The following is a 23,803-nucleotide window of genomic DNA, read 5'->3' as shown; positions in this document are numbered from 1 at the left end:
ATTTATGAGTGAAATTTGGAGTTAGATGGAGAATTGCAAATCCAAGAAGATGGTTGTATACAATAAATCCATAAATGTAAAAACTGCATAGAAGCGTTGATGGAACAAAAGAAATCATCTCTTTATGGTGGTAATAATATACATATATATACAGCTAGATAGATAGATAGATAGATAGATACAAATATATATACTAATATATATATATATATATATATATATATATATATATATATATATATATATATATATATATATATATATGTATATAAATATATAAATATATAAATATATATATATATATATATATATATATATATATATATATATATATATATATATATATATATATATATATTATGTATATATATGTGAGTATATATATAGACAGATAGACAGATCGGTAGATAGACTGATAGAAATCTATCTATCTATCTATCTATATTTAGTCGGAGGCAAGTAGTTAGCGATGGAAAAAGCTTGAGATGAATTATATATAAAAATGGAATGACATGGCAGTGGTTGAACCCGTATATAACCTTCGTAGTCGATGAACAGGTTCTGCTCTACAGAAGTTGTGAGGGCAACTTTACACCATCCCAAACAATAAACACATTTGAGATTTTATAGTCAGGGTAAAAACATGATTTTATTCAACACACACACACACACACACACACACACACACACACACACACACACACACACACACACACACACACACATGCTTAGGAAAAGTATATGAGAGAACATAATATTCCGAGATTTTTTCCCTTGTTGTGATAGGAGTATCTCCAAACGAATTTATATATATTAGGAGAGACATGAATTAGATCTTGCACTGAGTGACTTCTTTACTGCCAGATTTTCCAGCTAAAATAGACAAATAAAGACTGTTAGGAGGAAAAAATGTAAAATAATACCTCGCCTTACCTTAGCCGTCATTCAGTTCTGTTACCATAATATTATTGCCATTTATTCTACTCCTGTGAGTGTGATTGGAGTGTGAGTTCTCAGTATGTAATTAGGTAACAGATACAGTTACTCAGAAGAGTATAATTACACAGGGGACAGTTGGTTTCATTACACAGATGACCGATGGTTTCACTTGACTGTTGCATATCGTTATTTTTAGCCGAATATTTCTGAATGAATTGTTTACTTCTTATGTGGCAAAAAGTTTTTTCTTCTTACCGTTCTGATAAAATTTCTGGCCATGTATAACTATTAGGAGTTCCTGTAAAATATGTTCATAGGTTCATTGTTTAAAAAATGTAAAGATGCAAAGATGTAAAGATGATTTTTTGATACTTGATGAATAGGAGGGAGACTCCGTGAAGGAACAGAACCCTGATGAACACCACACCTGAGTACTTTAGAAGATTTGTGACACTCGACTACAATAATCTCGATGTTATTATTATTATGACGATGATGATGATGACGATTATTATTTGCATTAATATTTGTTATTAGTGGGTAATTACGGCGCTCCTATGTGATTCAGCCGGTGACGGTTTATATACATGGGGTGGTTTGGGTTTTTGCTCACGTAATGCCACTCAGGAATGAGTGAGGCTGATCACTCTCATCTTAAATGCCATTAGCAATCTGCCTAGCACTTGGCTCCTACGCTTCTCATGGGGCAAAATAGGATTGAATGATGAATTCATGAAATTACTACTAATACTACTACTAATATTATCATTATTATTATTAATTATTATTATTATTATTATTATTATTATTATTATTATTATCATTATTGTTATTATTATTATTATTATTATTGCATATAGTTAGAGTCTGGCGCTAAATAGCAACTCCACCAACTTCTGACCTTCATTCCATCCTCCTCCTCCTCCTCCCACACACCACAATTCTCTCTTATCACTTAGTTTTTCATCTAAACCTCACTCTTTCTCAGATATACCCTTCGTACTAATAATTCCCTACACATTAGCACATCTGACACTGCCAATTACTCCCGTAATTGGCTGAATGGTAAGATAAGGCTGGTGAATTTCAGGAACGTATTTCTTAAGGTATTGAAGTTAATAAACATCTACTGGCGTGGCGTGAATCATTTGCCTGCGGTAGGTGTGTGGAAGGAAGAACACATGTTTAAGTATATGCAGCAGAAGCCTGCAAGCTGGTGTTAGCTGCGGCCACACTTGTTGGAAACATGCGATCGACAAGACGAAGCGACGCACCGGGTTAGAGCCGCTGCGGTATCTGAGTCTTAACGTTGGACGGACCCCTGAGCCTCGTTTCCTCTTGTCGATCACATGTTTGGGGCAAGTGTGGCCACCCACTTACGCACGCTTGGAATCACATTATACGACATTAAAGCATTTGCGCGCTCGCCTGCGCACATGCACGCACACGCGCGCGCACACACCCAAACACACACACACACACACACACACACACACACACACACACACACACACACACACACACACACACACACACTATACATACTGTATATACATACATACATATATACATACATAGCAGCAGCCTTAGTCAGTTCACTGCAACTGGAAGACCTGTCTCATCTTTTTCCATCCCGTCCTACAGTATTGGCCATTAGCCTGTTCCATAGGATACCTGCAAATTTCCGAATGCCAGCAAATTTCTGCATTTCAAATCTCCAGTTTGCTCCTTGTCTAGATCTTCCTCTCACTCATCTCGGGCCTGCCTCTCCGTTGCCATTGTTGTCCGTCTGTTGTGTGCTCTGCCTGGGACAGAACCTTTTTATATTACCTATTTTTTTTTCCTGCTATGCGGGAAACTCTCTTTCCATGTTTAAAAGATTTCTTAGTTACTTTAAAACTTTACTATGGTCAACCATTGCGTAGCATCGAAACAGTCCATTGTGTTCGCTTGGATGGTCTGCATCTGTAGCAAAACTGATTCATATTTTTTCTTAATTTTTGCTTTAAGTATTTATAAAAGTCTTCACCTGCAAATGCACCTTTGTCTGTAATAAGATCATTGGTGCGATCGTCTTCACCTCCTGCTTTATCCATATTCATTCCTCATAAGAGTCTGTTTGCTTCGATTGTATTGCTGGGATCTACTGTGTCCACTGTTTCCCTATCCTGGACTGGCTCTTCAGTCACTATGTTACTCTTGTTCAGTTTGAAATAAATATAATCTGTGTAGATCACAGTTGATCCTTCTTTTTTTTTTTCAGTAACATCTTTCAGAGGAGACATTTGGTTTCTTCCAATCCCTAGCTTCCACCTGGTTTCTTTCGATTTGCACAATGCCTTGAAATTTTTTCAACCCTGCTCATTTTATACTTTCGGACATCTTCGTTTGTTTGTAATTATTAATCTTTTGTTCAGTTGCTTTTCCATGACTCGTTAATACCCAGCGTTTGAACAGATGAATTCCAGTTACTTTGATTTACAATTGCATTCAATTTTTGAAAATTAGCTTTCTTGTACTGTGTCACTTTCTCATAACTACTGTAACATTGTCTTTCTTGAATTTAAGTGTAATGTTGCTATACAGTGATCAGTTACTAAATTCTTCTCCTGCCGAGAGAGAGAGAGAGAGAGAGAGAGAGAGAGAGCGCATATACAGTTTACCGCCTTAAGTTCGCAGCATTTTAAATCATCTAATACCATCAGTTTCTCCTTAATTGGCCAAATTTGTAATTTTGGCTGCCGAATAACTATAAGTACTTATTAAGCTAACTTGGACTATAACTTCTCCTGGCGTTTATTGTTTGCATACGGCATGCCTCTTGATGGAAAAACATTTTTATAAATATACAGGAGCAGATCCTTCCAGACTGATGTTAAAGCACACTTGAATACTCATCACACACACACACACACACACACACACACACACACACATATATATATATATATATATATATATATATATATATATATATATATACTGTATATATCAACTCTGGACGATTCCGGTGCCATCCCTCCATCTTCTTACCCCTCTGACATCCTGATGCCTTCCTTAAAATTTCTTGAGGGATCGTATTTTCTGCGATAACTGGTCTCAACACCCACAAGGCGTATGGACCTGATGGGGTACCTCCTGTTGCTCTCAAAAGCTGTGTCTGTGCTGCCACCCTGTCTAGGTAAACTCTTTTGCCTATGTCTGTCAACTTATGCCTTACCTTCTTGCTGGAAGTTTTTCATTCAACCTCCTCCGAAAAGAGGTGGTCGTTCTTAACCCTCTCAGTATCGCCCAATTGCCTCAGTATCTTGTCATTGTAATGTCTTTGAGGGTAAGTTTAACTAGAAGATTCTGAAACATTGTCTTCTCATAAACTTTTTTCTGCTAGCGATGCTCCACTGGTGATCTACACATTGCCTTATGATTTTTGGCCATACTCCTTTTGGGACTGTGGCGAAATTATTGCCATTGCACGTGTCATAGCCAAAGCTATCGACCAAGTTTGGCAAAAACTTTTGATTTCCAAACTGTGCTTTTATGCTTTGTTCCCTGTTTGTGCCTTCGTCTCAAGCTTCCTTTGTGGTCGTTCTGTAGCTTCTGTTGTGGAGTGCCTCTATTCGTCTTCTTAAACTTTCGATAGTGGTGTTCCTCAATGCTCTGTCCTGTCACCAGCTCACTCCCGTCTATTCATTAGTGATTTTCTGAACTGCATTTTTATCTTCATCCACTCTCACTCAGATGACTTCTTCCTTCACATTCCTGAATGCATATTTTGGTGTCCGTTTCTTCAGTTCTTTAAGTGATCGTGTGATGAAGCTGTGGTTCACTGCTTTCTGACTTGATTATAATTTTTTACTGGAATTATATATATATATATATATATATATATATATATATATATATATATATATATATATATATATATATATATATATATATATATATATAGACACACACACAGACACTAATTATTCATCAAAACTTCAGTATGTACACCTACCGTTCCGTTAAAATCTTCCAGAGGATTATCCTTTAAAATTTAAAAATACACAGCTCAGTTCTTCATCGTCTCTAAATATCCTTGGGTTTTGTTTCTCTACGAATCTTGAAAAGATCATAGTACCACCCGTGCAAGATCTCCTTCCAAAGGTTGAAGTGTACTAAACCGACTCCATGTTTTCGTTACACTAGACAGCTGTTGACTTTGTACAGGTGTCTTATTCTCCCGTGTGTGGAGTACATCTAGCATGTTTGGGGTCGCCCCACATGCCGTTCTTGTAAACAGGGTGGAGTCAATGGCTTATCGTCTATTAACATCCCCACTCTCACTGACTCCCTTCAATCTCTCTCTCTTCTCTGCGGTGTTGTGTCTTTATCTAAACACCATCGCTATTGCAGTGATTTTCTGAAACGTCTACTTGTACCCCTCGTCCATTTTGGCAGGTGCGTAGCACATTTCTTGAAGCACAGTGTCACCCTTTGTCTGTCCAGCTGTCTAATGCAAGAGTTAACCGATACTCTTAGTCATTCATCTATGCAGCAGGTTTGCTCGGGAACTGCTTTCTTCAGCCTGTATTTTCTTTTTTGACCCCAGTCATCGTCTCAGAATAAGTGGATCTTTAGTTTTGCAATTCTGTGTTTTTTTCCGGGTAAAGAAGAACCTTTTGGGTTTTTAGTCTTTGGTTGTTTCTTCGTTGCATGAAAAATTACGTTTTTCGATTGCATGTACCTTCAATTTTCGTCTGATCCATTTTAAAGAAGAGTTCTTTTTTTCTTGTTCCACGGGACATCTAGCAGTATTTTTCCATGTCTCTCCGAACTCTCCTACGTTTGCAGTACAACGACATCGTTCGCCTCAGTGTGGTAAACCCGCAGCAGCCGACACTGATGATATTATATGTGGCCGGGCAGTGTCGTCATTGTCAGTTGCTGCGGACTCACCACACTGACTTTCAAAGTCCATGGAGAGAAAAACAGGAGAGACGACCGGACTCTTCCTGCCGACTGCTCATCCCAAGGTTTCGTTTCCAAAGATGCCTAGATTGTAAACATTCCTATATTCTTGACACCTCTTGCTGCGGATCAGCGCTGACTACGCCAAAGTCATCCGCTCCATCGCTGCTGAAGATTAAGGACCATGGTTTGACGGAACTCGTCTTTGTGGTTTAGAATGAGGCTGGTGCTGGTGAGGGACCCCTTCACGTGGTGGCATCGATATAGCCGGGCAACTTCGCTAACCGGTTATACGAACGTCTCTCAACTCCTTCCCTATCCTATGAAAAAAACCTGGTAGACTGCAAGATGGTAAACTACTGGAAAAAGATTTGAGTTGGTGTCTCGTATGTCCAGTTCAGGCACTTAGTGTCAGGGGAACACTTTTCATCTGATCCCTAGTAAAGAAACTTCCCAGTGTGGTTGCACCTGATTAGTATAGTTCCTTTGATGACTGGAATGCACAGGCTTCAGCACCAAGACAAAGCAGTGTTCTCTTGAAGAACTACCATTAAGGGTTATGTTGAAAAGGGAATTATATATATTTATACATTACCGTTCCTTATAATTCTAGTGGAAATGAATTTATAGGATACTTTTGATCACTTTAATTACCATTATTCAGAACTGGGTAAAAAAATTATGGTATATGTATTAGTCAGGTAATAAAAACAATGTAAGATGCTGCTTTGGATTTATTCACATACGCAGTCGTGCGCGCGCGCACACACACACACACACACACACACACACACACACACACACACACACACACACACACGCAAACACACAGAATGGAGATTGGTCCTGGTTCCGGTTCACGTTGGTTCAGGTCGGTTCAGCGGGTTCCATATGTTCAGAGAGGAAGAATTCCAAAAATTGCTTTAATCAAGCATACGATGAGGTCGGTGAGCTGTGGGGGAGAGAGAGAGAGGGATAGTTATAGGGGTCATGGTTCTTTTGTTGATGTTAGAAAGATAGAAGTTATACTTCTTTTTGGATCTTTTTTTTTTTTAGGTTAGGGAGGTATAAGTTACTGGGGTTATGATTATATTTTTCAGGTGAGAGAGAGAGAGAGAGAGAGAGAGAGAGAGAGAGAGAGAGAGAGAGAGAGAGAGAGAGAGAGAGAGAGAGAGAGAGAGAGAGAGAGAGAGAGAGAAGTTACAGGCTTTATGCATTTTTTTTTTCTTGTGAGAGATAAGTTATAAAGGTTATGGCTTTTTTTTTTTTCAGTTTAGAACAACTACGATGTAACACAAAGTAACATTTCAACAAAAGTGATAATGATCGTGAAAGTAAGCTTCGTATATTAATACATATTTTTATTATTATAAAGTAAAAACTATCAGATAATTTTCTCTCTCTCTCTCTCTCTCTCCATCAATTTTTCTATATCTATCTGTCGTACTCACAAAGCCTAGTGTCTTCAGCTTCGACACCAGACACTTGATGACCGCCGGGAGGGTATCAAGGCCGAAGATTTCTACCAAGACATCCAAGTTCGCCTCAGGTGATGTGTCGACTGTGGTAGAGGAAGGGGAGAGGGTCGATTATGTCAAGTGATTAGGGAAGCTGCCTGATGTTTGAAAGGACAAAGGCAATGCAGGACAGGGCAGGGTAATGAAGAGGAATGCAAGGCAGGGTAATGAAGAGGAATGCATTGAAGGGCAGCATAATTTAGAAGAAGGCAGGGCAGGGCAAGGCAGGTGAGCCGTTTGGGGGAATGTTGGATGGGGGTGTGACTGAGAGAGAATAAATCTTTCTCACTCCAGTTATTTAGGAATCAGTGTAGTATCTTCGTCATCGACATCGTTATTGTCTTATACTTATCTGAATTCTACATCCCACAAATAAAAACAAATTAGCCAGAAGATTAAAAAGATTTACCACACCACAAATAAAAACAAATTAGTTAGATTAAACAGATTCGCCATACTCAACTTCTTGATGAATCCAGTGTGGCAGAGTAAACTGAAAATAAGTCTTCATATTAAAGGGAAGAAGTTTAGCGAATACAAGAAAAGCCGAGATGATGACATCTAACAAGCAGATGGAGTAGAACGCTATGTAAGCTTGATCGGGAAAGAATAGGAGGAAAAGTAGTATTTTTGGAATTTAACAGTGTCCAAAGGACCAGACAGAGCTAAGAGACTTGCAGCAAGTCGTAGTAGAGGAGAAGAGGCATATTAGAGCACTGTGAAACATGGAGAAGAAGTCAGGGTAGGAGAGCAAAGTGACCCTGACGGTCCTGTACTGATGCAAGCAGCGATCTTTGAATACTAGGGAGCGAAAAAGGGTGGAAGTGCTGGTGATGAAGTGCTCCATGTCTGTATGTGGAGTTAGATGACATGGCGGAGTGAAAGTGAACATTGAAAGAGCTTGAAAGACTAGGGACGTGTTAAAGTATACGTAGTGCAATGGAATGGGCAGATGAGGGTATATTATGATATAGCCAATTGAGAGAAGGTGTGGAGGGAGATTGATGACAGTATACAGATTAGAAGTGACGTTAATGAGGGAAGTGATGAGATCTAGACGAAGGAGGAAGGGTAGTGCTGAAACAGATTTTTAAGTAGAGGTGTGACCATCCAGGAGTGTGAGAAGCGTGTTTGGTCTATTGCCAGACGCCTCAATCCCGTTTGTGGTGGCCACAAGCAAATCGCTTCCAAGTCGCCCTGTCCCCCGCCATTTCACTGCCCTGCTCCAAACTCACACCACCTTCTCTCATATACCTCTCCACCCCATCCCTCCATCTCATCCTCGGCCTCCCACTCCCTCTTCCCCCCTCCACCTCACTCATATACACTCTCTTCGTCAGTCTTTCACCCTCCATCCTCTCACATGGCCAAACCACCTCAGTGTGTTCCTCAAAACGCTTCCTATCACATCCACATCCACACCACAACGCTCCTTTATGTCCTCATTCGTCAGCCTGTCTCTCCATGTGACTCCTCAGGCTCCTCTTAAATAACTCATTTCCACTGCTCTCACTCTTGTCTTCTGTCCTTCCAACAACGTCCAAGCTTCACTTCCATACGTTAGAGTTGGTGTCACAATACTGTCATGTAATAACTTTTTCACTTCCATGCTCACTTCCCTGTTTCTTATCACTGCTTTCAAAGAACCAGCAACCTTTCTTCCCTGCTGTGCCATTTCAAGCACTTCACCCTCCAAACCTCCATCCTTACTCAGCACACTACCCAAGTACTTAAACGTACTCACATTTTCCAGTTCCACACCATCCAGCCTCGCTGTACATTCACTGACTTCACCTCTCTCAAAGACCATCACTTTACTCTTCCCTACATTCACCTTTAGATTCCGTTTCTTACACACTTTCCCAGACTCATCCACCAAGCCTTGCAGCTCCCTTTCGTCTTCACTCAACAACACATTATCGTCTGCAAACAACAGTACAGGGAGTTTCCAAACACTATCCTCTCTCACCAGGGCCACTCCAACATCCACTACCCTACCTGGGGTTGAACAACCATGGAGACATGAAACATCCCGGTTTCAAACCAAATTTCAAAGAGAAAAATTCACTTAGTTCACCATCCACACGCACTGCAGCCTTCGCACCATCGTACATACTCTTCACAGCATTCAACAACTTCCCATCTACTCCATATATTCTTAACACTTTCCACAATCCTTGTCTATCCACCCTGTCATATGCTTTTTCCAAATCCATGAAAGCCGCATACAACTTCTTTCCCTTCTCTAGAAACTTTTCCACTAAAGATCTAAGAATGAATATCTGATCTACACAACCTCTTCCCTTCCTAAAGCCTCCCTGTTCTTCTCCAATTAATTTCTCTGTTCTTTCTCTAACTCTGTCAATAAGTATCCTACCATACACTTTTCCTATTATACTAAGAAAATGTCAATAAGTATCCTACCATACACTTTTCCTATTATACTAAGACAAATGCCCCTATGATTACCACACACTTCTTTTTCCCCTTTTCCTTTGTACAAGGGAATAATTATACCTAACTTCCAATCCTCCGGGACTCAACCTTCCTCCCAGGCCAACCTGCACATCTTCCACATCCATTCTACATCTATCTCTCCCCCATGCTTCAGCATTTCACCACACACTTCATCAATTCCTGGGGCTTTTCCCGATTTAACTTTCTTCATTGCTTCCACAACTTCTATCCTACTGATTTCTTCCTGTCTTCTCACCTCCCTCCTTCTCCCAGCCATTCCCCAGCCACTTATACTCGATTACTACCATCCTCTATGTTCAACAATTCCTTAAAGTGTTCTCTCCATCTGCTCACTTTTTCTCCCTTCTCCACTAATAATCTACCATTTTTATCTTTCACTCCCCTGCTAACTTCACTTCCACCCTGTCTTACTCTTTTCACCTCTTTCCAGATCATTTTCTTACAGTCCCTCCACTTTACACTCAAATTCCTTCCAAATTCCTCATCCACTCTCTTCTTACTCTCTCTTACTAATCTTTTCACCTCTCTCTTTCTTCCTACATATAACTCTGTCTTCCGCCTCTCAACTTCTTCCACGCATCTGTTTCTCATCCATTCATTGTATGCTTTCTTCTTTTGTGCCACAGCCTGTCTCACCTCTTTAGTCCACCACGCTGTTCTTTGCACCCCCCTCCGTCTTCTCTTCCTTCCACACACCACATCACATGCTGCACATATTTCTTCTGTAAATATCCTACACACACCTTCCACATCTCCCAACTGCTCCAGTTCATATTTGCCCAATCGTTCCTCCACTTCTCTCTTATACTCTGCCTTTTTCTCATCCTCTTGTAACCTTTCCACTCTCCTTGAAGCTACTCCTTCCTCTCGTCTTTCTCTTCTTCTATTCCTCCATCTTACTTGAATCCTAATTCTGGCCACCGCCAAGTAGTGGCCAGAAAGTCCACTCCCCCAACCTCTATAAGCTCTTGCATCCATTACACATCTTCGCATCCTTTCATCCACACACACATAATCAATCATTGCCTTCCTTTCATTCAGTTCACCACCCACCCTTCTCATCACTCGCCATGTATACCTGTGTATCATTTTATGCCTGAAGAGGGTATTGGCTATCACCAACCCCCTCCCAGCACAAATGTCCACTAACGCACTCCATTCTCATCTACCTCAGCAGGCACACCCCACTCACCAACTATTCCATCCACCTTCGCATTCCCAACTTTACCATTCATATCACCGATCAAAAACACTCTCTCATTCCTTCCAAACTTTTCCATGCACACTTCTACATTTGTCCAAAACTCTTCTCTCACTCTTCTAGCACGATCTTGCGTTGGCGCATACACACACACAATCGCCCACGTGTTTTGTATAAAGCAAATTGAAATGAAGTGGCTTAGGGGAGAATAACTTTACCAGTAATCTGTGAGGGCAAGAAGTGAAGCAGCTGGGTAAACCGTGAACAAGAAGGGGATGAGTGTGAAGTAATTTTGAGATAGTTTTTCACAGACCGTTAAATAATGCAGCTGAGAAACAGAATGAGAGTGACTGAGGCTGCTTTCTCCCGCTTTCCGGCACCACCAACCTGGAATGAGTAACATGTAGTGAGAATAGAATAAAGTCATAGTACCGCCACCAAAACAATATAAACCAGAGTAAAACAGAATCACACAGAATAAAGCTATGGTACTGGCGCCAGAGTAAAACAAAATTTCATAAGTCTATGATATGAGAGTCAGAGAAAAACAGAATCGCATAACATAAAGCTAGGGTATGAGGCCCAGAGTAAAATAGAATTACAATGCATTAGGTTAGGGTATTAGTGTCAGTGGAAAACAGAATCACACAACATGAAGCTAAGGTATGGAAGCCAGAGTAATCACATAACATAAAAAATGGGTATCAGAGCCAGATTAAAACAGTCACATAACATAAATCTGTGGTAAGAGTGACAGGGTAAAACAGAGTAAGAAAATCAGCGTAACACAGAGTGACTATATGAAAAGGAGCGTAAAACATTGTAACAATATGAAAATCAGCTTAAGACAGAGTGACACTATGAGAATCAGCTTAAAACAGTGACAATATGAGAATCAGCTTAAAATGAGTGACATTATGCAAATCAGCATAATAGAGAGTGGCATTGTGAAAATCAGTGTAAAACGTGTGACAGTATGAAAATCAGCATAAAACAGAGTGACATTACGGGTAATTTTAGCGAGAAGGTCCAAGTTCACGTCCAGCCCCAACTCTGCGACGCACTTTGTCAAAATTTCCTTTATTGCGTCCAGCAGGTCTTGGGTGAGGCCTCCGCAGAGTAGGTCAAGTTCCAGGACGCAGTCTAACATCTTGACCTCGCACTTGGGTGACAGAAGCTGCCCCTGACATGATACTTCGACTGTAGAGGGTTCGGAAAATGGGGTTATTAGAGGCGGGGAGAAAAGAGGGAGGCAGGGAAGGCACCTGAAGGGAGGAAGAAAGAGGGAGACAGGGGAGGAAACAGGAAGGACGGAGAGAAAGGGAGGAATTGGTAGACAGTTGGAGGTAGAGAATGCTCTTCTTCAAGTATTGCATTGGTTGTAGAGGGTTTAGGAGAGTGTTAGTAGAGGGGCAGGTGAAGGAGGAGGCAAAGGACGAACGGAAAAGACTGAGATAAACGGAAAAGAACTGAGAGGCAGAGAGAGGAAGAAAGGTTCTTCCTCATATGCTGCTTTGGCTGTGTGAATTTTTTAGACTTTAGAGTATAGGATTATATATCTGATGAAAGTTTTGGTAGATTTGACCCATCCATTACTAGTAAAATAATGCAAATAAAGTAACTTCTTTATAGTAAGCTTGTGATAGTAGGAGAAAGAACCTGAGATAGAACGTCTCCGAAACTGTTTTTCACCAATCTCCATAAGTGGGTATTGAGTAAATGAGTGACTGAGATCATCCTTGGAGTATGAGTGAACCTGCGTGGAGTGAAGCGAGTGCGAGTGTCTGTGGGAGTTAATTAAGACTGAGGGAGTGAGAGTATATAGTAGAAACGTTCTTTCAGCTGCATTAGGTTTATTGTCCATTTGAATATATGTGTAAGTGAATCAATAAATACAATAAATACTGCTGAATGGATGTAGGAGTGTGTGTGTGTGTGTGTGTGTGTGTGTGTGTGTGTGTGTGTGTTATATCTGATACCTTCTGCTACCAGGCAGTATGCCAACGAATGTGAGACTGAATAAGCATGTTAGAAGGAGAACCAGCGAATGAGAGTGACATTCAGACAGTAACCAAAACACAGCCACTAACCAAGCACAGGAAGAAGAATTTCAATGAAGAGGTCGGACCCGCTGCAGGGCAGTAAACTCTGTGCCAGACTTCCTCCGGCCAGAAGACCCATGACGAAGAGGCTGAGAATGGCCATCCGGATGGTGGTGGTTGTGGTGGTGGTGGTGGTGGTGGTGGTGCCTGTAGTGGAAAGAGAGAGAGTGAGTGTGGGAGTGGGGTACGTAGGTGAAGGGAGGAAGCGTGTAGAGTATGAAAATACTGAAAGCAGATAAAGGGAGTGAAGGATGTGTGAGGAGTGAGATGGGAAATGGTAAGTGGAGGGAGTGTGGGCGATGAGTGGGGAGTGTGTGTGTGTGTGTGTGTGTGTGTGTGTGTGTGTGTGTGTGTGTGTGTGTGGGAGTGAGGAAAGAATGTAAAGGAAGGTAAAATGGGGGATGAATGAGGAATGTCTCTAAGAGTCGGGAAGGAACGTAAAGGATGGGAGAATGGGGCATGAATGGGGAATGAGTGTGGAGGTGGTAAGGCAGGTAATGGGACGGAGAGTGAGGGATGAGTGGGCAGTCAATGTTAAAGTGGTAAGGCAGGGATGGGAATGAAGCTCGAGGGAAAAGTGGGGAGTACAGTAAGTGTGGGAATAGAGACGGAAATTGAGGGAAGCGTGAGAGAAGAGTGAAGATTTGGTAAAGTTAAATGCTTATATTCTTTTTAACCTTAATTTATCCCAGATTTACATCTTTTTGACGCTTATTTCGTGTCACTCAGTGGTAGGATATGACAAAGCTTCGTCGTTACATTCTTCCTTTGACTATCTTCATATTCTAGTGTTAACCTCTTATTGCAAATCATCATTCAAGATGGAGAGATGACAATTTCAGGCCAAGTTAGCGAAAAATAATGCCAAGAGAACCAAGTATCAAACTACTTCCGGTATATATTTTTAGTTTCTTTGATGAAGCTATTTTCCTGTTAAAAGATAGTGAGAGAGAGAGAGAGAAAAAAAAAGCAATTTACAGAAGAAACGAAATCTACTTAGGTTTAGCCCATTAGGTGAATTTTTCTGTTTATTACCAGGAGGGAATATGGTAATAAAATGATTTCTATAGATCCTGAGTGAGATACTGGCAGTCTCATCGAGATTTTATGCCGCAAATGTACACAATAATAGTAACTTAGTTTGCTTTAGGATGTGAAAAGTGTCGTTTTTTTCTATGTTAATGAAGGATTTTAGCCAATTCTGTAGCAGTTTTCCCATAACTAAAGAAAATCAGATGGTTTTAGGGCGTACTTAATAAAAAGGACTTAGTAGACGTGAAAGGATAACCAGTTTTAATAGAGATTTTTATATTCTTTCGCCATGAGAAGTGCCCAGAGGTGAACAAATCTTAAGAGGTAGCACGTATAAAATGGGTCGTATCTGAATTAACTTTACGAATGAGGTTACCTGATTCTTCGCCGTGGAAGAGAAGGTGAGTGGAGTGAAGTGGAGAGGTGTGGATTCCGTCTTTTATGGGGACATGAGACCGAGGAGAATGTAAAGGGAGATGGAAGGGGGTATGTGCATAAGTAAGGATGAGGTAGGGGGGGGGAGTATGGGGGAGCGGTGGAGGGAAGAAGGAAGGAGAGAGGAGGAAAGAGGGACGGCGAAAGGAGGGAGCGAGTTAAGGGGGTGCGGTGAGAAAGAGAGAGGAGGAGGGAGGGAAAGAGAGAGCAGAGCATGCAAGGACCTTAAGAGAGGAAGGAAGATAATTAGGGAGAGTGAGAAGAGGCGGGATGAAGGAAAGGAGGAAAGATGATGATAGAGAGGAGGGGAAGGTGGGTAGTGGAGAGAGAGAGAGAGAGAGAGAGAGAGAGAGAGAGAGAGAGAGAGAGGTACATCTTTGCAAGGTGATCTGCAGTTACGAGTTAAAATTTACGTTGTTCCCTGACTGTTTTATCTCAATAAGAAAAAAACTTGGAGAACAGAATTTAAACACACACACACACACACACACACACACACACACACACACACACACACACACACACACACACACACACACACACACACAGAGGGATAAGGAAACTACATGATAGCACATAATAGTCTCAGAAAATTTTTTTGTTTTTGTTAGAGGTATCTGAAGACGATTTTATATACCTCAGGATGGACATGGATTAGATCTTGCTTTCATTTACCTCATTACTGGCAGATGTCCCAGCTAAAGTAGAGAAATAAGGAGATTATGAGGAAAAATGTAATAAAATACATTGTCTCATCTAATCCATCCATCAGTACTTCTACCATAATATTTTCGCCACTTATTCTACACCTGTAAGTGTGATAGGAGTGTGAGTTCTTTGTACGTAATAAGGTATTAGATACAGTTAATCAGAACAGTATTATTACACAGGAGACAGATGGTTTCATTACACAGGTGACAGGTGGTTTCATTACACAGGTGACAGGTGGTTCCGCTTTGAATGTTGGTTATCGTGTCTTTTTGCCGAATATTTCTAACTGAATTGTTTCCTTCTTTTGTGGCATAAAGTTTTTTCTTCATGCCGTACTGATTAAATTACTGGCCATGTATAACTGTGAGGAGTAACTGTAAAATATGTTCATAGGTTCATTGTTTCAAAATGTAAAGAGAGAAGGATGTAAAGATGATTTTTTGGTACTTGATGAATAGGAGAGAGACTCCGTGAAGGAACAGAACCCTGAGGAACACCACACCTGAGTGCTTTAGAAGATTTGTCACACTCGACTACTATTGTCCTCGTTATTATTATTATTATTATTATTATTATTATTGTTATTTTTGTTGTTGTGATGGTGATGATGATAATGATTATGAAAATGATGATGGTGATTATGATGATTACTTATGTTACTGTTGTTATTAGTAGTTGTGGTAGTTGTAGTAGTAGTAGTATGATGATGATAATGACGATTACTTGCGTTCTTATTTTGTTATTCTTGTTGTTGTTGTTGTTATTATTATTATTATTATTATTATTATTATTATTATTATTATTATTATTATTATCATCATCATTATTGTTATTACTTATTCCTTGCAGTCATAGGCTGCCACTCAATAGCAACTCCACCAACTTTTGACCTTCACCTCCTCCTCCTCCTCCTCCCACACACCTGAATTCTCACTTATCGCACATTTCTTCAGCCAGACCTCACTCTCTCGCTGATATACTCTTCTTATTAATAATTCCCGACATATTAGCACATCTGACACTGCCAATTACTCCTGTAATCGGCTGAATGTAAGATAAGGCTGGTAATTGAGGAACGTTTTTCTTAAGGTAAGGAAGTTAATAAGCATCTGCTGGCGTGGCGTGAATCATTTGCCTGAGGTAGGTGTGTGGAGGGAAGAACACATGTTTAAGTATATAGAGCAGAAGCCTTCAAGCTGGTGTTACCTGCGGCCACACTTGTTGGAAACATGTGATCGACAAGACGAAGCGACGCACCGGGTTAGAGCCGCTGCAGTATCTGAGTTTTAATGTTGGACGGACCACTGAGCCTCGTTTCCTCTTGTCGATCACATGTTTGTAGCACGTGTGATCGCACAATTAGACACGCTTGGATACACATTAGACAACATTAAAGCAATCACACCCACACACACACCCACACCCACAAACACACACACACACACACGAGCCATAGTCAGTCCACTGCATGGCGCAGACCTCTCATCTTTTTCCATCCCGTTGTACAGAATTAGCTACCAGCCTAGTCCATCGAATGTTGAAAAATTTCCCCATTTCATGCCTTCATTTTGCACTTTTTCTGGCTCGTCCTCTCATATATCTCTAAATTGCCTCTCCGTTACCCTGGTTGTTCGTCTGTTGTCTGCTCTGCCAGGGACATAAACTGTCCATATTATCTACTTTCTTCCCTTTTCCAGGAAACTCTCTCTGCAAGTCTAATTATTTTCTTAGTTACATTGTTAAAAATTTTATTATGGTCAACTGTCGTGTAGCTACGAAACAATCCAGTTTTTTCACTTGGCTGTTCTGCATCTATAACAGAGCTAATTCATACCTTTTTTTTTTATATTTTGTTACTTAAATCGTCTCGTAAAATGGACTCATATTTAGTTCAGTGGCATATATATATTCAGTGATATATGTATATATTTTCTACCAGTAGCATCCTCTTAAGGAGACATCTGCTTTCTTCCCATGCCAAGCCTCCACCTGTTTCTTTTAGAATTTCACAATTCCTTGAAGTTTTACCATCAAAATGTTTGCAGTTCGTCTTTAGAAGTTTCCTTTCTCCTACTTGTACAGGTGTTCGGTACCTGTTTTTTAATTTGTTCGTTCGTTTGCTCTTTGTCGTGGTCTACTTCATCCATCAATGCGAATATTTATTCTGAGCTAACAAACTTATTGCCTCTCATAGTACAAGATATGACAGTTCACATCGACTCAAGCTCTCGCCTGTTGTGAGATCCGGTACAACGTTATAATATATCGTAAATGTAAATATAATATATCGTAGTCGTCTCCGAACTATTGTAACAGTGTGTTGATTTGCAGAGATTTAACGGAAGAAGAGAATGTTCATTGAAATTGTTGTAGATGGCAGGAGAAAGATAAAGATGAGTCTGGGGTTTGATTGCAGTTTATTTTCTTCAAAGGGAATATCTCAAGAGTAATACTGAGGTGCGTAATAGTATATCTAACAAGACCGTACTGAGATGAGAGCAGTTACTGGTTAACCCACGCACTCCTTCCTACTCTCCACGCCGTCTCTATTCACTCCTAAACCCCTTCTGCCCTGTCTCTCCCATTTCTCCTTTATATGTCTGGTTGTGTCACATGTATGGGCACGGGTGTGTGGAACCTTCCCGTGCCTGGGGACTTTCTGATAAGGCGTCACACTTTGCTGTGTGTGTGGAATTCCTAACTGAGAAAGTGCAAACTCCACTACCTCTAGCCCTCTCGCCCAGGCATGACTTTCATCTAACCTCTATGATACATATATACATTACTAGCTATTATTTAGTGTGTCATGATATTCACACCCCAGCTGGGGTACCTACGTCAGCCTGTAGTAACTAGTTACATTACAACCTGTTAATACATGGTATTCATAACAATATTGTAGAGACACAATAATACTGTAGAAATATAATACACTGTAGTAATATATCGTATGTATAATGGAGTAAATGCATTTTAGTAAAATACCGAATATAGAATATTGTATAAAATACCGTATTGTAGTAATATATTAGCACAAATGTGTGTGTACAACAGACATACGCATATATTTATGCAATGGTGATATAATTGCAATACCATGCCAAGACTATAGTAAGAGTCACATTTATATATGTAATGTACTTATTTTCAATCTATCTATTTATCTGTATCTCTGTCTCTGTCTGTCTGTCTGTCTCTCTCTCTCTCTCTCCCTTTATGAGATATATTAATATTATTATATTAATTGGATACATATATATCAGTTTATCATTTATGCATGAATAGATTAATATTATATAATATGTTACTCCATACTATTATGCATTTTGTCCTTTTATATATATATATATATATATATATATATATATATATATATATATATATATATATATATATATATATATATATATATATATATATATATATATATATATATAATTTATACTATTTACATATTATACACATTTCACTCAAGGGGTCTCACGTGAATGTTTACTCTTCCTTCCGTAAATACTGACTCCAAGTTTGCAATCCTTGCTTGCATTCTGTCCATCGCCAATAGTAATTTACCAAATACAATGGAGAAGATTATACAGACAACTAGAGCTGGGCTATACACATAATATGGACTGAACATACTTATAATCAATTCTCCCCAGGCCTTTATTGTTTGATTTATTTATTGCATAGTTTCAGACTTAGGTGAAGTCAACTTAATATTTGTGCTCATGTTTAAATCCATCACAAGTTGTGGTTGGAAGTATTTGTGTGTGTGACTGAGGATGGCATAGTGATTGTTTGTAGCTAAGGTGGACAAAGATGGTGTAAGTACAGCACAATAGTCAGGAGCTATGTATAATCCTGATGCTGAAGTATGAGAGGGTGGTGTATATGGACAAATTACGAAAACTTATGTGTTATGAGTGAAGTAGAGAAACTGTGAATGCCCGATGCGCTGATGATGTGTGAGTTTATCTGGAGCAAATGTGAAGTTGCAATGCTGATGATTTCACGATTTCTTATAATAGCCATTTCACAAGGGACTGTTCCAGTTGGCTGAAACGTGAAAATGTACGCAGGACAAAGGTGAACAACATGTAAGGATGTACGACACTTTCGTTCCATTGCTGATTCACTTGCGATAGTGACATTGTCCTGTCTCTTGGAGACCATGATGAGTTTGGTGTCGGAGTTGATGTTGAAGATGACCAAGGTGTCATTATTCTTAGAAGGAAAAAGGTATATATGATAGACTGTGAACATATTATCTGTTATGAATGGTTCGTGAACTATTACTGATGTTGGTGTTAGAGTCGCTTCTATATATGGATAATATAGCATGAGATTCCTGGCCTGGAATAAAGGCTTCAAACCATCTTTATGTATGCCTTGACTGATTATTTGAGGTAGATCGGGAACTGGAAGTAAGTTAAAGGTGATATTGCCATTACCAGCATTAGCAATATCTTTCATCAAAGTTTCATAACGAGCTGTAGCGTTGTCTAACTGAAGTATTATTATGTCAGTATGTTCCGTGATTACTGAGAAGTGTTGAAAAAGTGTCATGTTTCTTTTCATTGCATTTATTTTGTCCACACTCTTGTGAGGTATACTAAATTTCTGCCTTTCTGAGAAATTTCACAATCGTCATCATTGCTGTGTTTTGACTGTCAACTAGCTTTTGTTGATATGTTAATACCTGAGCTATCTTATTAAATATGTTGTTTATTTCTTGAAGATTTTCTTCTGTAGCCAATCCAAAAATATTCCCTAGAATTGCACCATCCATGTCGAACAAACCGCGCCTCTCACGTGTATGTGTGATGTTGTTCATGTCCCTAAGTGCCTCCGTTCCACGAGATGGGATATCTTGGATCATGATGAGCATGGTTATTTTAGCTTACCCTAGTTTCCATTTTGCTAACTTCATGATTTCAGTCACTTCCTTTGTGTTCTGAGCTTCTGAAGCAGAACTTATCACAGCTTCCAGTGTCCTCAGTGGCTTGGCAATGTTCTCCAATAAAACCAGTAATTCATATAAACTAATTTCAGTACTCATATCTTTCACGATTGCTGTCGAGGCCACTGGGGCTATGAGGCATCCTTGCCTTACTATATGTTGAGGGTCTAAGTGAGCCGATCCTCTTGCTATATAGATGATAATCCATGGTGTAAGTCCCCTCATCGTTACCTACCGGAAAAAAATCTGTTAATTAACTAGTCGAGTCATGCTGAAGTTGATGATAGTGATGATGCGCATTACTCGTACAACTGGCTCTTGGAGAATAATAACTTTGTTCGTTGTTTCACTTATAGAAGGAGTTTAAATCGATACCTAGCTCATGTAAATGCTGTATTGTGGCATTTGTAGCAACAGTTGCACCTATTTTTGTTTGTTTTTTATGTGATCATTTCCTCTAGTTTATTTTCATCAATAGTGTTCGTTTTCTTTGGTGGTGTCCGAGGTTCCATAATAGCTGGCTAAATTCCTTGGGACCCTTTTTAAATGATCAACATGAATTTGTTTTTCTTCGGCACTCAACAGTGACCTAATTACTACAGTGTTTGCTGTCTTCTTAATTACTCTGTACGGGCCTTCCAATTTGGAGATAGTTTATTGTCCCTTGTGTGAATGATACCATAGACAATGTCTCCTAACCTCATAGTTGATTCTTTTGCCTTTTTAATGAATTACTCCATCATTTCTTCCTTGGACATCGATAATTGTTTCTTCATAATTGTGTATATCCTGGAGTTCACACCTTCTAGAATTTCATACGGTTAATTTTTGTCTGTCCCGTAGGTAATGAAAAGTGGTGTGTCTTCTATAGACTTATTTATTGCTCCATTAATTGATGCTTCCACTCTGAGAATCCAATCATCCCAGCTTGCATTATTTTCACTGAGAATGTGTGGTAGCACAACCAACACTTTTTTGTGTTGTCTCTACAAACCCATTGGATGCTGGGTGATAGTCTTTGACATTTACATTTTTTATATAGTATTGTTTATATATTTCTTCCAAGGTTTCAGAATTAAATTCACCTCCATTATCACTTATTTTTAAATTAAGGGTAGTGATCCTACATATGACGTTATCTATGATTGCCCTTGCCCCTCTTTCTGCTGTCTTATCCTTAATTGGGAATAAAATCACGTATCCTGAGAAATGATCTGTAGCAACTAAGAGATATTGATTACTACTGTAAGATAAGGGTAACTTAAGTAAGTCAACCACTGTAAGATAAGGGTAACTTAAGTAAGTCAACCACTGTAAGATAAGGGTAACTTAAGTAAGTCAACCACTGTAAGATAAGGGTAACTTAAGTAAGTCAACCACTGTAAGATAAGGGTAACTTAAGTAAGTCAACCACTGTAAGATAAGGGTAACTTAAGTAAGTCAACCACTGTAAGATAAGGGTAACTTAAGTAAGTCAACCACTGTAAGATAAGGGTAACTTAAGTAAGTCAACCACTGTAAGATAAAGGTAACTTAAGTAAGTCAACCACTGTAAGATAAAGGTAACTTAAGTAAGTCAACCACTGTAAGATAAAGGTAACTTAAGTAAATCAACCACTGTAAGATAAGGGTAACTTAAGTAAGTCAACCATTGTAAGATAAGGGTAACTTAAGTAAGTCAACCATTGTAAGATAAGGGTAACTTAAGTAAGTCAACCATTGTAAGATAAGGGTAACTTAAGTAAGTCAACCACTGTAAGATAAGGGTAACATAAGTAAGTCAACCGTGACAACATTCCATGGTTGTTTAGGTACGGGATATTTCCCTATATGTGCAGGTGTTAACGTGCAGCCTTTGTGTCTTGCACATGACTCACATCTGTCTATAATATGACTGTATATATCTTTTCGTAACGATGGCCAGTAGTATAACATCCGGGCTTGTCTAACCGTCCTATCCTTGACAGGGTGTCTTGTATGTGGACTATTGTGTATCGTCCTTAATGCGTGAGGTATCATTTCATTAGGTACCACTAATTGTTTATTATTTTTTCTATGGTTTGGTTGTCCTGGGTTGATCCTATAAGAGGCATTGCTGACTATTGCGAATTGTTCGAATGGTATGTGCAGCTTGGGTAATTGTATGTCCTCGCCACTTTCCAATTTGTATATAAGTTTGGATCATGCTGGATCAAGTCTTTATGCTTTCGAGATTTCATCAGGGTTTGGGATGTTTTCCTTGAGACTTACAGTCGCAACATGAATTGTCGTCGGATTCCTAGACAGTGCATCTGTGACTAAATTTAGTTTGCTTTGGATGTACTGAATACGTACATTGTAGTTTTCAACCGTACATTTCCATTATGCTCTCCTCCCAGAGAGGAGTTTTTCCAGGAACATGCCCACTAGCAGTTTATGGTCAGTGAATAGGTGAATTTCGTATCCGTATACCAAATCTCGGAAGTTTTGTAATACAAAGACCACTCGAAGTGCTTCTAGGTCTGGAGTGCAATAATTTTTCTCTTCATCTTTTATTTTATTTATTTATTTATTTTTTTTAAGCAAAATGCAGTTGGTAGATTTTCTGCATGCTAATCTTCTTGCATCAATACGGCCCCTAATCCTTTAAGAGATGCATCTGCGCAAATTATAAATGGTTTTGTGAAATTAGGATAGGCCAAGCAAGGTGCACCTGTAAGTTTATCTTTTAATTCATTAATTGCTAGTTTTTGTTCCTCTCCCCACTGGAATACATTTTTTTTTTATAGTAGATGGCATAATGGTTGTGCTATTTGAAAGAACTGATTTATGAAATGTCTGTAATAGCCTGCCAGACCTAAAAATTGTCTTACTGCATTTACATTTGTGGGTTAAGGGAAATCCCTTACTGCTTGTATTTTGTCCTGAGACGTGTGGATCCCCTCTTATTTCCTTAAAGTAAAACTTGCATTTAGACAGCTTAATTTTCAAAACAGCATTGGCTAGCTTGTGTAGGAGCTGGTCTAATTTCTGTAGATGTTCATCTATTGTGTGTGTTGCAATTATGGTGTCGTCCAAGTAGACAAATATTTCCTTTCCTTATATTCCCGACAATACATAATTCATTAATCGTTGGAATGTACCTGGCGCTCTCCTTAACCCCATCGGCATTCATTTATATTGGTAATGCCTTGTATTTGTGAAGAAAGCAATGCATTTGCGTGATGCTTTATCAAGGGCGATTTGGTAATAGTCATTGAGCAAATCGATTGGGGAAAATACATTATTTACTGGTCCAATATTTTGCAAGACGTCACTTAATAATGGCATAGGAAACCGGTCTGGGATTGTGTGTTGGTTTAATTTTCGGTAATCTATTACCGCGCGCATTTCTCTATTTTGTTTGGGCAAGAAAAATAATGGGGCATTCCACGGAGAGACTGATGGTTCAATAATACACAGTTTTAGCATTTCATCAACATATTGATTTGCAAGG

The 23,803-nt window shown here is 39.3% G+C and overlaps 1 protein-coding gene across 1 annotated transcript; it reads right to left on the bottom strand.

The window, feature by feature from the left end:
- Window positions 1–6,610: 6,610 nt before the first annotated feature.
- LOC145398298 (uncharacterized) lies at window positions 6,611–14,617 on the bottom strand. The gene is made up of 5 exons (XM_080271187.1): window positions 14,599–14,617; window positions 13,179–13,337; window positions 12,097–12,288; window positions 7,344–7,453; window positions 6,611–6,844 (listed from the first exon to the last, which is right to left on the bottom strand). Exons 2-5 carry the CDS (start codon window positions 13,291–13,293, stop codon window positions 6,788–6,790), a joined length of 474 nt encoding a protein of 157 aa, XP_080127313.1. The 5' UTR covers window positions 13,294–13,337; window positions 14,599–14,617; the 3' UTR covers window positions 6,611–6,787.
- Between the last annotated feature and the right edge of the window lie 9,186 nt (window positions 14,618–23,803).

Source organism: Coenobita brevimanus, chromosome 45 (assembly GCF_032717465.1).
Source record: "Coenobita brevimanus isolate Jiangsu-jjx chromosome 45, ASM3271746v2, whole genome shotgun sequence".
Classification (NCBI taxonomy): domain Eukaryota; kingdom Metazoa; phylum Arthropoda; class Malacostraca; order Decapoda; family Coenobitidae; genus Coenobita; species Coenobita brevimanus.
This window is presented reverse-complemented; position numbering and strand designations above follow the sequence as displayed.

Bases quoted from the DNA above. Each gene is read 5' to 3' on its own strand.
- LOC145398298 (XM_080271187.1), bottom strand. From the start codon at position 13,293: ATGGCCATTCTCAGCCTCTTCGTCATGGGTCTTCTGGCCGGAGGAAGT. The intron at 12,289-13,178 runs GTTAGTGGCTGT...AACCCTCTACAG, and splicing joins AATTCTTCTTCCTGTGCTTG to TCGAAGTATCATGTCAGGGG. The intron at 7,454-12,096 runs GTAATGTCACTC...CCTCTACCACAG, and splicing joins CCTTCTCGCTAAAATTACCC to TCGACACATCACCTGAGGCG.